Source organism: Typopeltis vanoorti, chromosome 21, assembly GCF_054136105.1.
Source record: "Typopeltis vanoorti isolate ZY-2024b chromosome 21, IOZ_Tvanoo_1.0, whole genome shotgun sequence".
NCBI classification, from domain to species: Eukaryota; Metazoa; Arthropoda; class Arachnida; order Uropygi; family Thelyphonidae; genus Typopeltis; species Typopeltis vanoorti.
This window is the reverse complement of record NC_143569.1, coordinates 99,370,653-99,394,273: the sequence shown is the minus strand read 5'-3', so window position 1 is coordinate 99,394,273 and position 23,621 is coordinate 99,370,653. Positions and strand designations below refer to the sequence as shown.

Below are 23,621 nucleotides of genomic sequence, written 5' to 3'. Positions count from 1 at the left end.
AATGCTGATGCACACTGTCAACATCACAGGCATCACACTGTCACAAGAAAATAAATTATCAAAAGAACTCATTGATTTCTTCTGGAATGGGAGAAAACACGAAGTAAAGAAAGAATACCTACAACTCAAACAGGAAGAAGGGGGGTTACGCTCTGCCTGATCACAAAAGCTTGCTACAAGCAAACACGTTCAAAACCGTACGGAAGGCCTTAAACTCCAACCACATTTCTGGCTTGCTAATTAGATACTTTATAGGGCTTTTCCTTCCCCTCTTTGGGATCACGGACTATGCTGGATCCCGCTCAAGGGGGGGTGCCCAAGTGGTACCGTACATTAGTTAAATCGATCACAACACTCAGAGACAGAGGAATAGCAATCCTCACACACAAACCCAAAGCAGTATACTGGGATTTCTTCCAACTTTCCAGGCGTGATAACACCCAATCTCAGGACAAATAATGAAATTCTCTTCAGAAATATCAAAAACAGCTGGGGACAGCCTTTTAATCGGGATCTAGCCTGGAGAATAGCCTACGGGCGGCAAACAGGTGAAATCCCGGTATGTACCTAGCCTGTACGACCCCTTCTGCGATGTCTGCCGGGACATGGAAACGGTGGACCATTTCTTTTATTTTTGCCCACCAGCCCAAAGCATCTGGCAGAGACTCAGCACAGCATTGGGAATCCCCATGCTGACAGTAGAAGAGGTCGTACGGCTACAATTCTCCCCACCAGTCCAAAAAACCCAAAAGTTCGCTATCTTCCTAATCAACGTGTTAAAATATCACATTTGGAAGGTACGGAAAAAATCCCAGGTACGAGACGCAAATTTAATGTATGCAAGAATAAGGAAAGGTTTCTTTTTCTACCTACCCAAATTTCTTGCGCAAGAAAGGCACTTACTAGGAGATTTTAAATTTGTGAATCAATACTGCAAACCACCGACAATATGCTTTCTTATACAGGGACGCATCAAGCCCTGTATATCTCTTTAGAACCCACAAAACCCCACCGACCCCCCCCACACACACACCCTAAGAAAAAGAATAACCGCTCTGTCTTCCTTAGCCATAAAGCTTTCGCTGGCACGGTTTCTTTTACTCCAAATAAGGGGGGTAGAGCTGAGAACCCAGGTTGCGAAGGCTTACAGCGAGGCGGTGCCGCTCCTCGCGAGCGGCATCTCCCGGGCCAGTCTCTACCCCATTCTAAGTCCCAATGGTACCAGGTCTATAAGTCCCTATTCATTTCAACTCACTGGACCTTAAGTCCTGTTATTTTATTATTTGAATTTTTTTTTTAAATTTAAATAATAAAATTTATATTTTAAATGTATTCAAAAAAAAAAAAACTTTTTTTTTTATCTTTTCACTCCGGACCCTAAGTTCGACCTCTATGATCAATTTGTATATTTAGCCCGGACCATAAGTCCTCAGTTTCTCAATAACAGCAGTAAAATTTAATTACCAGGAATACAAATAATGATATTATATTTAGTAAATTATTAATTTGGATAAAATCATATGCGAACTCTAGACAAAAGTCTATGTTTAACCTTTTTTTTTCTGAACAGATAAATGGAGATTATGTGTTACAGACCAATTAGCCTAATATGGCTAAACAGGTTGACTGAGGCCTCTTTTACCTCCTACTATCCTACTCTATCTTACTGTCTGCTGACCCTCAGCATGCTTTATTCTCCAAAGGCCAATGATGAGAGACATGAACTCCCATGAACCTCAATAAACGTCAAAACTAGTCTGGGTAGTGGCCCTTCCCTTAATGCATAACATTAGACATATCCGCAAGGAGATGTGTTTTGCATTATAGGAGATACTGAGATAGGAGTGTTGGTACTTGCTCCACCTTTGCAACGAGTTGCCCTGGTGTTGTACCACCTTAACCCAGTCCTGAAGATACTTTCAGGTGCAAATTTTGTTTGCTCACACTTGGATAAAGGATTAAACTAAATTTATTATATGTAAGCAAACAAAGTTTGCACCTGAACTATTTTCAGGACTAGGGCAACTCGTATATTGAAGCTAATGACTTCATATCACTTGCCTTAGTATTCCATAATGAAAGCACATATCCTTACAGGTATGTATAATGCTATGCATCATGGGAAGGGTCACTACCAATGGAAATAGTCTCTATGCCATTAAAAAATAACTTTGTAAAATATTTTAAATTGGTAACTAAATAATTTCATCCTCGTGATGATTTTTTTTAAATAATTAGTCATAAAAAAATGTATAGATAGAAAATTTTTAAAATCTGTAACACTTATTTTTAAGATGTATATAGACACCCTAATTGAATTTTAGAGGCTCATTAATTACATTTGGGTGTAGAAAAAAAAATGACACTAATTGAAAACGCACTAATCAGAGATGCATTAATCGAGGGATTGCTTGTTTCGGGTCTGAAATTTACAGACCATCTTTGGTGGCGGTGACAGTTGATTACAAGGTAGAACAAATACAAGGGATTGTTTGAAACAGAAAGAGGTGCATGTTACTCTTACAACAGCATAATGTTATGACTGAGGAAACAAAGGTTAATCATAACTGTAAAAAACAAAATAATTAATTATGTGTTGTTCTAATAATACTTTCCCATATTTTTAATAAAGATAGGCAGTCATTCCAATTCAAGTTCGAGTGGTGAAGCAAGGCCTAAATACTCGTGAAACTAATTTCTTTTTTTTTTTTCTTTTTAGAGTGATGATTAACCTATGTTTCCTCAGTTATAACATTACACTGTTGTAAGTATAACATCAAGTGGCTCTTTTTGTTTTAAAGAATCCATTGTTTACATTCTACCTTGTATCGATTGTCACTGGCACCACCGAAGATAGTCAAAGTTTCAGACCAAAATACCTGGCCTTCTAGACAAATAAATAATATTACCTATGCCTTGTGCTTTCTTGTAAATAAGTAATATAGGTATAAAATAGCCTCTTGAATTAAAGAGGGTGGCTTCCAAAAAACCTAGTCACCATGTGTTTATGCCAGGAAAGACTGGACGTAAACAGTCCGAGAGAGATCTAATCTTATCTAGTGATTTGTGTATTACTGCAGGTAAGGGTAGGTGAGCTGAGATTTCTCTTGCAAGAAAAAAGTCAAGACTGCATTTTGGCAGCATTGAGCATGACATAGTTGTTCAGTGATCTGGTTGTGGATGATCTTGTTGCCTGGGATATCAGAGTAATGCATGATTTGTCAAATGAGCAGGATGAGTAGAGAGTACTGTTGTCTGCAGAGCTGTCGATAGGAATAGCAGTGATGATGAGTAGGAGGCTATATATGAACAGGAGAAAGAGTAGGTGATAGGACAAAAGAATAAGTGATAAGTCAGGTGATATCACTCCAAATATACTGCAGACGTCAACTCTCCTCCTCGTGGTAATCCAGGCCATAACCTCATCCAGGTTTGCTTTCCTTTCTAAGGAAATCATTTTCCAAGCCACTCTTAGTCTCATGTCCTCAACTTCTAAATAGGATGATTTTTGTGACTTTTGCTCTTCCTTCTTGGTTAGTGATGTAGCTCTTCCAAGTAAACTTGGGTTTTTCATCCCACAAAACAGGCAAAGTGGCCAGAAGGACACATGCAATCTACAGGCATAACACAGTGGCCTCATAGACTTCGTAACTTCAGCCATAATCAAAATCAGCAAAGAGATTTGTGAGCTGATGTAGCTTCTGCTCTCCTGATCCGAACACCTTCTCAATAAGAAGGTCCCCTAACTACTATCCAAGCTTTGATTCACTAAACACTGTGGCAATGCAGTCCAAATCAAACATTCAATATGCCACAAGCAGTCAAGAAAAAACTCCAGCTTCATACTCAGCCCATTACAGCTTAAAAAAAAAAAATCAAATCCAACTCTGAATAAACCAAGTGTAGAAAACTTGCCTCCTACAAAAGCAGCAATGCCTTCTGGTTCTTTGACAACATCATCTAGTGTAATTTCAGCTCTTTCATGCTTTTCACCTCTCACATAATAATGATAATGTAACATCATCAAAGATCACACTGACCTCCTGGCATCATTCTCCTCATTCTACATAGATGACATAGATAACAAGCAATGCAGATCACTTTACCACACTAAGAATAGCTAAGAAGAGGAGATATATATATATATATATATATATATATATATATATATAATAAATTTGCATCCTCTGGTCTTCAGCCAGAAAGAAATCAAAAAGTCCTGAATAACTTGGATAGATACGAACAAGTATTCTGATTCTAATAACAGCCCAGTGGTACTAATACACTGATGTCTTCTTGCTGCATCTCCAATACTTCAATGCAAGCAGTCTCTCCATCACTTTCTTGGCTTACCAACTGGTCTTTTTGTATTTGGTTTCCAGTCTCTTGCTAGTTTAACTATTCTTTTTGGGTCCATCCTATTAACATGTTGATTCTATTCTAATCTTCTCTTTTTTATCCATGCTTTTATGGGTTGTAGTTGACATTCTTCATAAATCTTTTCATTTTTAACCAATTTTTTAATTTTTTTCATTTCACTTGTTGCATTTACATGTTGTATTTTTGATGTTTCTATTCTTGTTGTTTCATATGCATACGTCAATATTGGTCAGACTACTGATTTAGATATTCTTACTTTTATTTCTTTTGTTAGATCTTTATTTTTCTATATATAGCTGAATTTAGATATCCTGATGTTTTATTAGCCTTCAGAGATTATTCTTTTACTTCATCCTATGTATATTTCCATAGTCCAAAGAATTTAAAATGTAACAACCCAATAACAATGCATTTAAAGCAGTAGTAACAAGTTGCAGTGGCATTTGAAAAGATAATTTTAAAATAATGCAAACCAACTAACTTTTACTTTACTGCCATGGGGAATTGCACATGAGCCATCAGGATTTGGAGGAATTTCTAGTTCCCATTTGCCATATTCTAGTTTCCGATATGGATGTGATACTTGATTCCAGCCATCTAAAAGATAAGAGTTATCAGTATATACAATTAAAAAATGAAATTTATGTAATTTTTTAGTACAATTTATGTAATTTAACTGTACAATAAATGAATAAATTATTCAATGATTACATAATTCTATAAAAGATTTAGAAACTAGAGCTGCCAGAATGGAAGGTAGCAGAGAAGGTCTTGTGTGTGGAAAGCAACCTGTAATAAAGGTTGTTATATAGTGTTTTATATATCTCAAAACCAAGGGAGTCTGGGATGAGTAATAATAGTCATGGAAACACTGACTACACTGGGTTTTATTATGATTATTATCCCAAGACCCCAATGGAGTCAGAGATTCATTGAGGAGGTCCCTTTGGTAATACAGCTCATCATATCATGCCTTAAGCACATTTAAATTCTCTGCAGACACAATGCTCTCAAACAATGCATTTCTATCATTCACAGCTCTCAAAGCAAAAACCTGCTTCTCACCCCTCCCCGTTCACACTCTTCTTGAATAGATTCCAGAGATGACCTCTTGTTCTACCCCAATCTCTCACTATTTTATGAAAAACCTCTTCAACATTAATCCTACAACAACCTCTTACTAACTTTTGCATCTCTATCATATCACCCCTCTTTCTTCTATCCACTAGATTCTACAAACTGCATCATCTCATCACCTTTCTTCATATTCAACATTCCAGAGATCAGAAACTATTTTGGTCAATTGCATCTGGACCCTCTCCAACATCTCTTCATCATTTTGAAAACCAGGGGACCAAATCTGTGCACAGTAGTCCATATATTGAAACAATTGTGGAGGGAATTTAAGGAGAAGGGTGACCATCAGGTGCATGAACAGTATAAAGCTCAGGCCAGGATGGTAACAAGGGTGGTAAGAAAAGCAAAAGCAGATTACGAAAGGAAATTGGCCATGCAGGCTAAAGAGAATCCCAAACAGTTTTTTCAATATGTTGCAAGTAAAAGGAAAAATGCTCATGGTAGAATGATCTTAAAAAATGCTGAGGGTAGGGAGGTAACTGAATCAGTCGATGTTGTGGAATTACTGAGCGAGCACTTTGCAAGAGTATATCATCCAGGTGGTGGCCTTGCGGAAATGGAGGAACCAACAGCTTATACTGGAATTGTGATGAATGAGGTAGAGGTAACTAGTCTGTTACAGAACCTCAATGTCAATACATCTGTGGGATTGGATGGTATACCAGCTCGTGTCGTATGTGAAGCGGCAAAAGAATTGTCAGTGCCCTTGACCATTATGTTTAATTTGAGCCTCAGGACTGGGTCAGTCCCAAGGGGGTGGAAAGAGGGGAAAATAGTTCCACTGCACAAAGGTGGTTCCAAGGCTGCTGTTGAAAATTACCGGCCAATCAGCATAACAGGAATCATTATCAAGGTCTTAGAGAAAATAGTCAAGAGGAAAATACAAGATTGGATAGAAGAAAATGGGATACTGTATCGGGGACAGCATGGTTTTGTGAAGGGTAGGTCATGCCTCAGTAACTTGCTCACGTATTATAACACAGTGACGGCTGAACTGGATAAGGGTAATGGGTTTACAGTGATTCTGCTGGACCTTGCTAAGGCCTTTGACAGGATACCACATGGAATTCTAATCAGTAAATTGCAGCATATGGGAATGGACATAGGGTTGGTGAGATGGATAGGAGGGTGGTTGACGGAGAGATATCAGAGAGTGGTTTACTCAGGAGCAGAGTCCACAAGACGGCCTGTGACTAGTGGTGTACCACAAGGATCTGTTCTTGGACCACTGCTGTTTAATTTGTTCATAAATGATATAGGAAAGGATCTGAGAGGAACAGTTCATTTGTTTGCGGATGATGCAAAGTTGGGTAGGGCAATAGTGAATGCAGATGACGTCAAAATTTTGCAGGATGATTTGGATAGATTGGAGGTCTGGGCTAGGGAGAATGGATGTCAATTTAATGTGGCAAAATGTAAGGTTATGCATTTTGGGGTGAAAAGATGGGAGGCAGTTTACTGCATTGGTGGAACTGTGCTCCAGGAAATTGATGAGGCACGAGATTTAGGAGTGTTGGTGGATAAGGAATTGAAATTTAGGGGACACATTGCAAAAGTGGCCAAATCAGCTCATCAAATCACTTGGTTGCTGAAGAATACGTTGACAAACAGAGACAAGCAGGTTATTGTTCCTCTGTATCGAGCCTTGATAAGACCTCATCTCGACTACTGTGCTCAGATTTGGTCACCTAGGTTTCTTCTTGATGGGGAGGAGGTGGAGAGGATCCAGAGGCGAGTGACCAAGATGATAGCAGGTCTGTGGAATGAACCGTATGAGAACAGGTTGAGGATTTGTGGGTTGCAAAAATTGGTTGATAGGCGGAGGAGGGGAGATATGATTGAGACATTCAAATTACTGAAGGGTTTCTATAAAATTAATTCAGAAGATATTTTTGAGAACAGGGCTGGTTGTGGGAGGACTAGGGGACATCCATGGAAACTGGGCAAAAGTGTGGTTAGTAAAGGTGTTAGAGCTGGGTTCTTTACTTTTAGAGTAGTGAATGAGTGGAATGCGCTCCCTGAGTCTGTGGTGGATGCTGTGACAGTGAATGAGTTTAAGGCGAGGTATGATAGATACTGTATGAATGTCGAATAGTTGTGATGAAAATGATTTGGGGCCTCCCTCGATGAGTCTAATGACTCCCTGGAGTTGCCCGTAATAATAATAATAATAATAATATATGGACTTATAGAATGGAACCAGAATCTCCTTACTTCTACAAGTGAGTGTCCTCCACATCATTCCCAGAATTAGTTGTGTTGCCCTCACAAATTTGCCAATATGTCCTCTAAATTTCAGATCTTTATCCACCATCCTCCAAAGATCTCTTATTTCTCTAAGTAAAGAACCGTGAGTAGACATATAAATACAAAATTAATGATGAAAAATCTCACGTAAAAAGATTTTTTTAATAGTATAATTTTTCATCTTTCAATATATCTTAAGCTGAAATTAAACAATAACTGACAATTCCAAAAAAGTGTCCCTAAGTAGTAGCTAGTGTAAGATAACTAAAAAGGTCAATAAAATTTCCTAAAAAACTATATATACAATAAAATGTTAGAAAAGATTAGCTGATTTGTAAAGTATTATCTCCCCATAAAGGGAATAGACATAACCCATCAGATCTGTTTAAGTTAGAAGAGTTGAGTAAAGTTTCACGTTTCTTTTTAAAGTCGTTTTCTATGAGGAACCGACTTTTGTGAAGGACTCTTGTCTTTTTCAAATGGACTCTATGTCTGGTTAAGATGGCATGTTCTTCAAGTCCAGACTGTTCAGGTTTAAAAGGTACTGAATATAAGACTGGTGTTCTTCTAGTTAGTCGAATAGAGGCAGATCTTCCGGTTTGTCTGAAATAAGATAATCCACAAGAGCAAGGAATCTGGTAGACACCTGGATAATTAAGATGTGGAAGCTTGTCCTTAGGAGAAGTAAGAAAGGTGGACATTTTTCTAACCAGTTGAAAGGCAACAAAAATATTCAGTGGTTTTAAAACTTTTGCTATACATTTACTAATGCCGTGTACATAAGGGATAGGAATGCATGTTATTTCTTCTGTATTTGAAGAGGAATACATATTAAAACTACTCAAAGCTCTTTTGATGAAGGAATTCTTGTATCCATCAGATAGAAAGGAAGAAGTAATATATTGCTGTTCTTTCTGTAAGAGATCGTCTGAAGAACAAAAGGAGTTGGCCCAATGAACCAGTGTTTTAATAGTTCCTGCCTTTTGACTGGGATGGTGATGAAATTGAGCATGAATATAATAGCAGTATGAGTCTTCTTTCTATAGACTGAGAAATGTAGATTACCATCTGGTTGGCGAAGACTTAGAAGATCTAAAAAGGCTAACTGCTTATTTGATTCTATTTCAAGGGTAAACTGGATTCTTGGATGAAGTGCATTTAATTTAGTGAGAAACTGTTGAAGTTCATCAGAAGAACCATTCCAAATAGCAAAAATGTCATTGACATATCTGAACTAATGAGTAGGTCTGGGAGAAATGTTGTCAAAGATACGTTTTTCAAAATGTTCCATAAAGAAGTTGGAGATAGGAAGAGAAAGAGGATTGCCCATTGCTGTTCCTTTAATTTGTTGATAAAACTTATTTTAGCTATTTCGAAAAACCTATCTTTGACAACATTTCTCCCAGACCTACTCATTGGTTCAGATATGTTGATAACATTTTTGTTATTTGGAATGGCTCTTCTGATGAACTTCAACAGTTTCTCACTAAATTAAATGCACTTCATCCAAGAATCCAGTTTACCCTTGAAATAGAATCAAATAAGCAGTTAGCCTTTTTAGATCTTCTAAGTCTTCGCCAACCAGATGCTAACCTACATTTCTCAGTCTATAGAAAGAAGACTCATACTGCCATTATATTCATGCTCAATCTCATCACCATCCCAGTGATGGTGATGAGATTGAGACGGTGATGAAAGGCAGGAACTATTAAAAAAACTGGTTCATCGGGCCAACTCCTTTTGTTCTTCAGACGATCTCTTACAGAAAGAACAGCAATATATTACTTCTTCCTTTCTATCTGATGGATACAAGAATTCCTTCATCAAAAGAGCTTTGAGTAGTTTTAATATGTATTCCTCTTCAAATACAGAAGAAATAACATGCATTCCTATCCCTTATGTACACGGCATTAGTAAATGTATAGCAAAAGTTTTAAAACCACTGAATATTTTTGTTGCCTTTCGACAGATCAGAAAAATGTCCACCTTTCTTATTTCTCCTAAGGACAAGCTTCCACATCTTAATTATCCAGGTGTCTACCAGATTCCTTGCTCTTGTGGTTTATCTTATTTCGGACAAACAGGAAGATCTGACTCTATTCAACTAGAAGAACACCAGTCTTATATTCAGTACCTTAAACCTGAATAGTCTGGACTTGCAGAACATGCCATCTTAACCAGACAAAGAATCCATTGGAAAAAGACAAGAGTCCTTCACTAAAAAGTTGTTTCCTCATAGAACGGCTTTAAAAAGGAATGTGAAACTTTACTCAACTCTTCTAACTTAAACAGATCTGATGGGTTACGTCTATCCCCTTTATGGGAGATAGGAAAGATTAGCTGATTTGTAAAGTACTAACTTTTTATTATATATATAGGTTTTTTTTTTTTTTTTTTTTTTTAAGGAAATTTTATTGACCTTTTTAGTTATCTTACACTAGCTACTTAGGTGGCGCTTATTGGAATTGTCAGTTATTGTACAATTTCAGCTTAACATGTACTGAAGATGCCTGAGACACAGGTGAAAATTATACTATTAAAAAAATCTTTTTACGTGAGATTTTCCGTCATTAATTTTGTATCTCTTATTTCATCTACCTCCAACAATATATCTCCGCCAAGAGTAAATCCTACATTCCATATTTTGCTTTCTAAATTTTAAAACCTTACATTTTGCAACAATGAGCTGGCATCCCTACTCCTATGCCTATTCACTCAGTCTATTCAAGTCTTCTTTTAAGGTCACAACATCTGCTCTACTCTGCATAGTTCATCACTTGCACCATCTGCAAACTACTGAATGTTCCCATTCAAACCTTCCCTAATATTATTAAATTACAGATTAAACAGCAAAATCCCTAAAACAAACGTGGAGGGTGCTAGTGAACAAAGTAGTGTGGATGTGACTAAGAAAAGCTCCTGATTGAGATAAGTTATTCTAGGAATAATTAATTATATATGCATAATTGTTTGAGTAAGAGCGGCTGTAAACGTTGTGCGCTACCGGTATTATTAGTGTTAGGGATTTTTCATGCCTAAACTTAATTACGAAATCATTATTATTAGACCTAGTAACCTGTAGAGAGAAAAAAATGGTGGCGGCATTGTCATCACATGATTTTAATTTAGATTTCAGTCATTTCGTTAAGTGTGAGGTCTGTTATATGTATTTCTTTGATTACATAAATGATTTGTGGATGTTTAGCATGGGTGGAAAAAGGGTGTGTGCGAAGTGTGACCTGAACGAGGAATTGATGAATGCAAATATCAAATTGATGACAGAAAGTGTTAGTAACGAGAATGTCATGGGAAACATGAGTGCACGTTTGAAAGAGAAGGATGGTGAGAAGAGAGGCGAAAATATGTTCAAAAATCACTAAAAAAAAGAAGAGCAATTTGAAAACCATAACGGATGTTAAAAGGGACGAAAGTGAGGCGAGAGTGGCAGAAGGAAACAAAATTAAGAGAACGAATGAAACTAGAAATGGCGTGACGGAGAAATCGAAGGAATGGATGATAGCGAAAAAAGAATGAATGATAACGAAAGTTTGATGCATGTTAGACCGAAAGTACGCAAACAAAGAAAGATAAATGAGAGCAAAAGTGAAAAGAATGATAGCGAAAGTTGGACGTATGTTGGACCGAAAGTACGGAAACAAAGAAGGATGAATGAAAGTGAGAAGAGGGAGGTCGAGAGTTAGAAAGATTTAATGACAGAGAGAATGTGTCGTGAGATTCAGAAGTTGAATTGGATTGGATGAGGAAAGAAATGAAATGGATGCAGAATGAAATTAAGAAAATTCAGGTCAAAACTATTAAAATAAATAACGATGACATGAAAGAGTTAATGAGCGAGTGACGTTGTATGGCAACTTCATTATTAAAGGTGTGCTAGAAGATAGAAGGCACAAGGTATGTTTTCCAGGTGCTAAAATGAGTAGAGTCATTGAGGCATTGGATATGAGGCAGGAGCGAGCAAAAGAGTTAATAGTATTAATAGGTACGAATGATTTGAGAGAAGACAAAGAGTGTGTCAGAATGGATATCAGGAGGCTGCTTAGAAGGATAAAAGAGAATAGTGCGACAGGAAAGGTAGTCAGTGTGTTGCCTAGGTACGACTGTGGTGAAATGAGGTGGAGAGCAAGGATTATGAATGATATGCTAGCTGAAATGTGTGAGGAGATGGGAGTACAGTTTCTTAATGTGTGGAATGAGTTTGAGGGACAAAGTGAGCTATATGGGAGCGATGGACTGCATTTGAATGGTTATGTTGTGAGTTGCTTGGAGAGACTGCCGCTGGAAGGTAGAGAAGTGAATAGAGAGAATGAATCAGATCGAGAGGGGAGTGATGTTGAAGAGCAGGAGAGTAAGACAGGAGATATTGAAGAAGCGGATATGAATGGGGAAGTAAGTGGTATGAATATAGAAAATGAGAGAATGGGTGTGCAAGAAGAGCAGGGAAATGGTGAGGCTCAAGTGAACAGGGGTACACAGCGTGAGAAAGGTGGATGCTCCAAGAGGAGGTGAAAGCATGTGTAGGCAGGAAAAGAATGGGATGACCAGGGATCAAGATGAAACAGTTGGAATTGAAAACGTTCTAAAATGAAGAAGCAGAAAGGGAAATGGCCCCAGTCTAGCATGGAGAGATCATATCGAGTGAGTGGTATCAGTGAAACCAGCTGTAGATCCAGAAATGAGCTGTTGTGTTGGCATACCAATGCTATAAGTATAAGAAACAAGGCAGATGAAATGGTTGCACTAATTGCATCTGTTCACCCAAAGATTGTCGGAATAAGTGAGACATGGTTGGAAGAGGATGACATCCTGACATCAATAGAGATGGAAGGGTATGATGTGTTTCATGAGGATAGAAAGGGTAAAGAGAGAGGGGGAGTGCTATTGATGATAGAGAAAGAGTTATGTCTATACAAAGTAGAGATGCAAGATGGAAATAGTGCCAGTGGTTTTGAGGCACTATGGTGTGAGATAGAGGTGAATGGATTAAATACTTGGTGGGATGTTGTTAAAGACCAGGTAATGTGGATGGTGGTGATGGTGAAATGTATATTCAAATTAGCCAAGCAAATAATAAAAGGGTGATCATTATTAGTGATTATAATTATGGCAATATAGACTGGAATGATGAGATAGCAACTGGAAGTAAAGAAAATGAGTTTCTTGAGATTTTGAGGGATAACTATTTCAGACAGTATGTAACAGAGGGCATACAAGGATTAAGGGTCTTGGATTTGGTCATCTCATCAGAGGATGTAATTATAAATGAGGTGTCAAATCATCCACCAATTGGTGAAAGTGACCATGAGATAAATACCAGGGTGGTTGCCAGCAGTGCAAGGACCCCTGTGAAAAAAGAGTATATGTGGAATTACAAGGGGAGTGATTATGAAGAGCTCAGGAGACAGCTTGCGGTTGTAGCATGGAATGAGGAGTTAGCTGGAAAAGAGATCAATGCAGCTTGGGGAATTTTCAAAAACTATCTAGCAGATGCAACGTCTGAATGCATTTCAAGAGTGAGAAGGTTAAATAAGGTAGGTGCGAGATGCATGAATAAAGAGATTAAGCATGCGATACAGAGAAAAAGGGCATTGTGGAAGCAGCATAAGAGAAGTGAGAATAGCCAATTTCATGAGGTCTACAAAGACCAGGCAAGGAGGGTGACTTGGTTGGCAAGAGTAGCTAAAGAGGTATGAACAGCAGTTAGCAAATGAAGCTAAAAAGAATCCTAGGAGTTCTTTTGATATGTAGCCAGCAAAAGAAAGAATGATTATTGAAGGATGACACTGATTGGAGGAAATGGTATAAAGACAGCTGTAGCAGAATGTGTGACGTAGATACTTAATGAACTGTTCATAAAGATCTTTCAATCTTGTGAATGTGACTTCATGGAGAGATTAGGAGCAGTTGTTGATGGGGAGGAGAGACTGACTGTAAGTGAGAAAGGGATGTTTGGGGAGGTGAGTAAACTAGATGTAAATAAGGCTGTGGGACTTGATAATATATCATGAGTATTCTGAAGGAAAGTGCCAAAGAGTTGACACCTGCCTTGACATATTTTTTTAATACGAGTCTTGCATTTGGTCAAGTTCCTAAGCAGTGAAAGGAGGGCAAGATTGTGCTACTTCATAAAAGATGTGATCGAACTCAAGCATCAAACTATAGGCCTATCTCTGTGTCAGGTGTTGTGGTTAAGTTGTTGGAGAAGCTTGTGAGAACTAGGATCCAGAGTTGGGTAGGCAGCAATGGTATAATCTTTGATGGACAGTATGGATTTGCTAAAGGGAGTTCTTGTTTTAGTAATCTACTTACTTATTATAATAAAGTGACTGCTTCCTTGGACAGAGGAGAAGGATACACAGTAATATACTTGGATTTTGCAAAAGCTTTTGATAGAGTACCTCATGATAAGTTGACAGTCAAACTAGAGCAGATGGGGTTGGATATTAGATTAGTGCACTGGATTGGAGACTGGCTATCTGATAGGTATCAACAATTTGTGTATGGGGGGTGCGATATCCAGGAAAATGAAAGTCACTAGACCAGTGCCTCAGGGGTCTGTTTTAGGGCCATTACTATTTAACTTGTATATTAATGATATTGGCGAAGATTTGGATGGACATATCCAGTTGCTTGCAGATGATGCAAAGTTGGGACAAACCATAAAGAGTAGTGAAGATGTTGTGGCCTTGCAAGAAGACTTGAATAAATTGAGTGATTGGGCAAGCAAATGGGGATGTGAGTTCAATGTTGCAAAATATAATGTTTTAACATTTGGAAAACAAAAATGGGATGCAGAATTTATGCTTGGTGAGAATATATTGTTGGAGGTAGAGGAAATAAGAGATCTTGGGGTGATAGTGGATAAGGATCTAAAATTTAGGGGACACATCGCCAAAATTGTGAAGACAACACAAAGACTTCTGGGAATGATGCAGAAGACACTGACGTGTAGAAGTAGGGAGATTCTTGTTCTGTTGTATAAGGCTTTGATTAGGCCACACATGGACTACTGTGCCCAGATTTGGTCACCGGATTTTCAGAAGGATGAAAAGATGTTGGAAAGGGTCCAAAGGCAACTGACTAAGGTAGTTTCTGACCTCTGGAATGTTGAGTATGAGGAAAGTGAGAAGATGTAATTTGCAGAGTCTGGTGGAGAGAAGGAAGAGGGGAGATATGATAGAGACCTACAAGTTGGTAAGAGGTTTTTATAAGATCAATGGTGGAGAAGTTCTACAGAGAATAGTGGGAGATCAGGGGAGAACCAGAGGTCATCCCTGGAAACTGTATAAAGAGGGTGTGAGTAGTGGAGTGAGAGGCAGGTTTTTTCGTGCAGAGTTGTGAATGATTGGAATGCCTTGCCTGAGAGTGTGGTGTTTGCAAGGAGTTTGAGTGTGCCTAAGGCTTGGTATGATGAGATGTGTGTGTGTGATAAAAGGACCTCCCAGATGAGTCTTTGACTCCATGAGGTATTGGGGTAATAATAATAATAACCCTTGAGGCATACCACTAGTGACTTTTCCTCTTCTGGAATACTGCTTCCCCATACACAACTTGTTGATACCTATCAGACAGTCAATCTCCAATCCAATGCACTAGTGTAATATCCAATCCCATTCACTCTAGTTTGACTATCAATTTGTCATGCAGTAATCTATCAAAAGCCTTTGTAAAGTCTAAGTATTCTACTGTGTATCTATCTCTTCCATCCCTCACCAAGTTTTTATATGTGAATACCAGGAGTATCAGGAATAAAGAAAATGGGTTTGTGGCATTGACAGACTCAAGTCTGCCAGACGATTATTAGTATTGGTGTCATGTCAAAGTTTCTGAAACAAAAAAACTACATGGAACTGGAATGAAGATAAAGATTTACTAATTATTTACAAGCCAACATTTCACCAGCTTCAGCTGGTGAAATATTGGCTAGCATTATAAGGGAAATTTAACCATACACAAGTTAGTGAAGAAAAGGAATAAAATGATCTCGAGAACAGTACAGTTATATACATGGAGGAAAACTGTGGAAGACAGAGTGGCATGCCAAAATCTATGCAAAATCACCATCAGTTCCATTGCAGTCAAATCGGTTCTATAGAACTTGTGCTGCTTCCAGGTTTGCCTCAAGCCCAAATTATAGCTGAGATATATATACACACTGTGATGTTTCCGCTATATGGACCACAGGCTCATTCTAACTTTTTACATTTCCTGAACAATATTCATTGCTGAATTAATTTTAAAAGAAGAAAAAAAAAGGGGCTCTAGCCTTCTTGGGCACCTTAGATATAAGGCAAGCTGACTGATCCCTCATATGTTTAGTATACCATATGCCCACAGATACCCACATGTCACTTCACATCAAATCCTAGAAACTTGGAATTTTCAAAACTTGATACCATCACTGCATCTGTAACAACAAGCTCAACTTACATCATTCCAACAAAATGTGTGCAACAGAAAAAAAGCCTAAGCAAAGTCCTTAAAAAGAACACCTTCCCCCTAACAGACAATACATGCACCATATCTTTACCATACATCAAAGGTACAACAGATAAACCAGATTCTCTCCTAAAACAACATAGAATCAGAATAGTACATAAATCTCTGAATAAAGTTTCCACATTCATGAGAAAAAATCAAGAATTACTGGGATCCTCTACAGCATCCCCTGTCAGTGTAGAACTTGGTATTTTATACAGGCAGGATGGACCACCTTGTTAAGAAAAAAGAAGAACGTAAAATACATCCATTACAGGCAAACAAAAAGCAAGATAGCACAACATGCTTTGGAGGAAGGCAATTTCATCAGGTGGGAAAAAAGCCAGGCTACTATATACTATACCCAGCTTATATATATAATCTCAGCTTAAATCAGAGAGACCGTTCCTGGAAGCAAAAGAAATTATGGTATGATCTTGCATATCACCCTATCTTTTCATCAGCATTACTAACAGAAATTACCATGAAGAGCACTACTATCACCCAAAACTTTGTAAAATAATTACTATACCTATTCTTTAACTCTTTTCACCACAAATCAACCATTCAAGTCAGCTTAAGTAATTTTGTTAATGTTGTGGGGGGGGGTGAAATACTAATTCAAAAAACAATGTATAAAATAAAATTTTTAAAAAAAAATTTGGCCAAAAAAGCCATAAATAATCCACAACCATTACTGTCCACCTCAACTTTTCTAACTACAGTCTGCCTGATTTCTTTCACCACAAAGGCAGAGCCTCACATTTGTTAAATCTGACAACAACTCTGTCAAATCAATGGCAAATTTTGAATTACCCCTTTTTTTTTCTCTGAAAAATTTCCTTTTTTCCCCATGTGCTCATGAACCAACACCCATCAGGTATGATCTTTCTATCTTTACAATCGAAAGATCATAGAGGATGGGTATCTTTATGATTGAAAGATTGTAGAAGTAAATGTCTTTACAATCTTTCATACTCATATGGCATTTACCCTTCAGCATAGAAATAATCCTATAAAGATCTGAAAAGAAAAGAGAGATAAAAACCAGCCATCAAATTATTGTCCTATTGCAGTCTCATCAGTTCTCATAAAAATAATGAAAAGTCATCAATGGTCAACTTTTTAACTATCTGGGAAGCCCACCAGTTAATCACCACCAATATGAATTCTGCTACTCTTAATCCATAGTAGATCATCTCTTTGTCAACATCACCCATCTAGGGACACAAGTTACGGACAGGTTTGGTGAAATCCATGTTGTTGCTCTAGACCAGTGATTTTCAGCCTTTTTCATAACACGGCACACCTAGACTAATTATTAAAATTCTGCGGCACACTAAAAATATATTCTTTTAATTTTTTTGATCTGGCAAAAAAAAATAATAGGCATAATTTTGATTGATTTAAACACACAAGAAGATGGAAGACCAGACACTAATAAATAAATGCGCAAATTACAACATTATTTCTTTCAATTAATTGGTTTTCATAAATCTCATGACACACCAGTTGAAAATCGCTGCTCTAGATATTTCCAGAGCACTGAGTCTGGTACAAAGGCTTACCTGCCAAAGTATTATCTACTTTGCAAGTGAATTGCCAATTTTCTGTCTGGTAGCTCACTACGTATCAGACTGTATGGTTTCCTTTCTTCAGATTTCCTTGCCAATAGGCAGAAGTTCCCTAGGTCAATGTACTTTCACCACACTCTTTCTCCTATTCATAAATAACCTTCTGTCACTAACTGCAAATCCTATGCATAGTTTGGCTGATGACAGTACTATCCATTATTCTTTTTTCATTTGACAAACCTTAGAGTGCACATATATCCAAAGCCACATGACATTCCATAATCAGTGACTTAAACATGCCATGCCTTAGTGAGGTGAGGATAATCCTGCCTACTTTAATGTTACTAAAACACAATTCTATGTTATTTCATACAAGAAAGACCATACATATACCCCACATTCTCTCACCATTGATAATACCAAGATCTCCACACTAGCTTATATCTCTCTTTTTAAATCAACTCATATCTCTAGCCTCATAAGCACATCCACAGCCTCCTCCTACAAAAAAACAAAGTATCCTTTTCTGCTTAAGACATTACTTCTCACCGGTTCAATTCCTAACAGTGTATAAATTCAAAAGCATCCAATTCTAAAATACTGTTCTTAAATATTGGGTGGTGATGCACCAAAAACTTCCCTGTTTCTTGATGCTACTAGAAACATGACATGTCGTAGTGAGGGGGCCATCCAATTAACTTGTGACTCCTTTCTCTCAGGGGGCTTTAGTGCAGTCACTTTCTCATAGACCACCCAATGCTTCTTTTGCATCCAAGTATTTTCATAAGCACTGCTCTACTTAACTGTCTGCTACCATTTCTCTACTTCCTTTAAGCCTTGCACTCATGTATAGATGAGCAATTATTACTCAACAACCATTTTTTCCAGTCCAGTCCAGTTGCAAACATACCAAACCAACTTCTCATCTTCCTTTTCATCTACCTCTGTGCTTTGGAACAGTCTTTCTCATATGGTTTCTTCTGAAGACTATGACCTACAGCTGTTCAAAAAACATATCAACATATTCCTTTTTCTTTCTTTTTTTTTCTTGGCCACATACACAGAGTTCCAATGTGGTACAGGGCTTTCAATCTTTTATGAGTGAGGTTGAGTGTAAAAAAAAAAATGTACTATTGTACATGCCATGCCTTAGTGCCAGAGAACGAGAGGAGACCGAATGGAAGAAGGTCACTCTATAGAAAAGTTAACGTCAACAAGATTATGTTCAAACTGCTAAGAGGAGAAGCAACAGTGCAGAGGAAGCACAGGCTAAGAAAAGATCCATGGTTTGAGAGAATGTGGACTATCTGGTATTCTGATAAGAAGGTGAATAATTTGTGTAAGATGATTATTGATGGCAATAATTTAGCTTCTCTTCATACTTGATCTGTGAGTTAGAGAAACGGGGGGAGGGGGACACAGTTTCAAATGTGAATACACTTAAGTCTCCAATGAAGATCTCAACTGATTGGGTAATTAGACTGCATGAAATTCACTTGCAGAGACAACTAATCAAAGAGGTCAGGCTGGTCACTAGAAGAACAGTGAATGAATGCAACAAACCAGCAACGAAAATAGCAAGTAAAGGCAAGGAAATCTTGAACCAGAACAGATCCTGACCTTCTTTAAGAAGGTCATAATTGATTTGAACTGCTGTTATAGAGGATGCCATATAAGTGAATAACAGATTTTGAGATTCTGTGAGAACTGTTTTGGGGATATAATATTTGATGGTGTTTTTTTTTTTTTTTTTGTGGGAACTTTTTAAGCCACAATCATTATAAATTTATTATGCTATGCTATTTTTTCATAATACAGAGCATAGACATGAAGTAAGGATAAGACTTGTGAACATATTTCCCACACAGGCAGTGTCCAAAATCCAGTCCAAGCATGGCCTCAATAGTGCTTCTGCATGCTGCCATATTCAGATGCCATCCAGGCACAATCGAGCAGGGTAAAAAAAAGTGTCATGAATATGAATGATTTCTATGGAGAAAGTGGTGTGGTCTGAGTAAATAATTATAGCCTGATAAGCTAAGATTTTTATAGCACCATACTGCTGAGAAGGGTGATGATGCAAAAGATGATGTATATACCTCAATAGTGCTTCTGCATACTGCCTGTAGAAAAACTATCCACATCCAGTGCGGATAGGTTTTTCTACAGATAGAAAATGATAAAAATCTGTTGGGTAGTCAGGTGACATGTCAAGGAAGAACAGACAATTACTGCTTTCTCTTTCAATAATGAAAAAAAATCCTTTTTTTTTCACTATTGAAAGTTTACTAGAAATATTTCTAATGTATCCAAGACACATGGCCAAATGGAAAATGTCATCCACATAGCATAACCATATTATGGGTTTGAGAGGGGGGGGGGCGTTCCCTCTGTCCCTCTCAAATCCACATTCCCTACATTGGGGATACTCAGAAAAAAAAAAGCACATGGGTTTTAAATGAGTATGACATATAGACATCCTCCAAGCCACACTTAAAATCAACTACCCATATCCACTCGCCAAAAGATCCACTCTGACATCCAGGCCATCATGGAATCTACGGCATCCCTTGTTCCTGCGAACTTTCATATATTGGACAAAGGATAGAACTACCAATATCCATCTGGAGGAAGACAGAAACTATGTTTGTTTTGATAACACCATATACTCACACCACAGCCATTCTGGTATAGCAGAGCATGGCAGGGATACTAATCACTAAATCCAATAGAACAAAACTTCCCTTTTACATATGAACAGATATAAATCAGATTACTTCTAAAATCTGCCACAACATTACAACATTCATCAAATCTGAATGAATTCAGCTGCCTCACTTCACCCAAAATATGAGAGAGAGAGAGTTATTTGAGACCTTCAGCAAGTTTCCATTATTACACCCATAGAGGGAATAAGAAGTGGGGGTTCCTGACTTTCATACTCTGTTTGCGCTTGCCTTCTTGCTAGTATGCCTGCATGTATTACTTAGTTTCATTTCTCTGTGCCCAAGAAGATGCCTTAATAACCAAAGCGAAATATTGAATGGTAATTTATTAACTAAATAAATTTAGTTAGTATTTATTATCTCTAGATGTGCGTGTGTGTGCACGCGCGCTCTGCTAAACAGCAACATGAAAGTTACAAAATAGCCAAGTGGTTAGCATATCTGCTCTCCAGCCAAAAGCCTGTGGATTCGAATCCTGCCGTGGACATGGTTGTTTGTTACTAGTGGTGGTGGGTGGTAGATGGCATTGGTGTAGATGATGGTAGTTGCAGTTCGTTGTAGTTGGCAGACTGAGTGGTGGAGACAGAGTTGTACAGTAGGTGCCCTCCCTCAATGAGTCTTTAGACTCCCTGGAGGTGTCATGTAATAATAATGTGTGTGTGTTTTTGTTCTCCTACACACACTATCTACCAATAACTGTCCGGACACCCCTGTTATTTGAAGTTATGGAACATTCGAGGTTTGCTAATAACATAAAAACTAGTGTACATATAGTAGGAAGCAGTATTTCATCAGTGGTATGGCAACTCAACATGAACTCAGCGACTTTGAGAGAGGTGTCATTGTGAGCTGTCACATTAGTGGCATGAACATACATGCCACTGCCGCATTCAAAATCAATGGTGGCGATGTGATCAACAAACAGAGACATTCTGACATCACAAGTACAGGAAAACACCTAGGGGGAGCTGCTGAAAATGACTGCCAGTGACAGGAGGGTGTTAAAATGAGTGGCATGCAAAGATTGGCTGCAATTGGCACAGACCATCCATGATACATTCCAGAGCACCAGTAACACCATGGTGAGCATTAATACTTTACAAAAAGAACTCCATTTCCTGGGTTTCCACACTGGGTCACAACAATAACAAACAAAGTGCCTCATCTGGCCTGGTGCAAAGAGTTTTCCAGTGGAAAATGATACTCTGGAGCGATGAATCAAGGTTCACTTGTTTCCAGTCTGATGGCAGGGTGTAAAGGCAGCCTGGTGAATGCATGTGACCACAGTGTGTCACATCCACAGTAAAGTTTGGTGATGGAGGAATAATGGTGTGGGGTGCATTCAGCTGGTTTGGAGAGTGACCACTGATCATTGTTCGTGGTTCCATGACCTTGATATTCTGGATAATCAGGTGCTGCTTACACTGTGAAGTTTTTATGGAACGGACCTGTGTTTTTATCAAGACGACAATGCCCCATGCTACAAAGCTGCAGCTGTTATGAAATGGTATGAAGAGATGCGTTTTCAATGACTGTTCTGACCTCAATCCCATCGAACACTTGTTGGATGAATTGAAGCGCCGATTGAGGTCCAGGGCAGCACATACTCGATCTGGCGCTGAACTCAGTGCTGCTTTGATGGGGGAATGAAGACAAATTCCACCTGATGTCTGCTGCACATTGGAGGAAAGCCAACGGTGCAGCAGACATCAGGATCCCTCAAAGGAGGCAGGAGGTAATCAAAGCCAAAGGTGGACATACCCAATATTAGGGTTTGCCTGCTGGTATCAATTGTAAATCACTAAACTGTCTGAACAATTATTGGTAGAGAGATATATATATATAGCCTCATTTCCCTCCTCTCTCTCTCTCGCTATATATATATATACAAACACACACACACACGAGGGTGATCTGAAAGTTCTCAGCCTAACAATGAAAAAAACAAATTTATAATTTCAAATTTTTTTTTTATTTATCAACTTAATTTCCCTTAAGACTAATACATTTACTCCAGCAATGCTCCAGTGCCATTATCCCATCTCTGTAGTGGTTCTCAGTAAGATCTACAAAATACCCCTCTACAGATTACATATTTGTTTTGATCCTTTATCAAAGTGTAAGCAAACAAAGTTTGTGCCTGAATTATTTTCAAGACTGGGACAACTCGTGGTAAAGGTGGCATAAGTTCTGATCACTTGCCTTAGTATCCCATAATGCAAAGCACATATCCTTATGCACTGCCGCACCCAGGGAGGGGGCCAAGGGGCCTTCCCCCCCAAAAAAAAAGAAAATGGAAAAAAAAAAAAAACTAGAAAAATTTACAAAAATCTTTTCCTAATCAAAATTCATTTTTTTTTATTTATGTTGTGTCATGTCTTCTATTTCTATGCTACTTATGAATTAGTGGTCAAATAAGATGACCCTATAGCTCTCAGGAATCCTGGCCGCTGTGAATGCAAGGTGAACGAAGTAATGCTCGGGCGCTACTTCGTTTGACCGAGCCGGGCCAGAGGAGATCACAGGTATCACGTATTGGTGATCACTGCAGATGCTCAGTCATAGCTCGTATGCAATGCGTAATGTGTATTCTCAAACTGTCTACTCAACCCCCCCCCTACCCCAAGATTAAATCTTAAGTGTTTGGCACCCTCCAAGATTAAATCCTGAGTGCGCCACTGTCCTTATGGGTATGTAAAATGTATGGGGATGTATGCATTATGAAAACAATCACTACCCAGGCCGATTTCGAACTTTACTGAGGTCTCATCAGTGGGAGCTAGACCCAAAGGTGGTGATACTAAGGTGGAAGTAATGCAAAAGTCATATCACCATATACCAGCTGCCAAAAGGTGTCAACACCTAATTGTTAAAATTCTCTGGATTAGAGATAGTACCACCACAACCTCTGGGTCTAGTTCCACTGACGATACCTCAATAAAGGTCGAAACTGGTCTGGGTAGTGATCCCATAAGGATATGTGCTTTGCATTATGAGATACTAAGGCAAATGATCAGAACTTATGCCACCTTTACCACAAGTTGCCCCAGTCCTGAAAATA

General features: G+C 38.3%; 1 protein-coding gene across 2 annotated transcripts in view; it reads right to left on the bottom strand.

Annotated features, from left to right (window-relative positions):
* Positions 1-23,621, bottom strand: part of AGBE (1,4-alpha-glucan-branching enzyme) — a 380,299-nt gene that overhangs the window by 335,151 nt on the left and 21,527 nt on the right. For both annotated transcript variants that reach the window (XM_090411694.1, XM_090411693.1), the window contains exon 3: positions 4,862-4,977. In XM_090411694.1, coding sequence (XP_090267820.1) covers positions 4,862-4,977 — 116 coding nt within the window. The remainder of the gene's footprint in view (positions 1-4,861; positions 4,978-23,621) is intronic.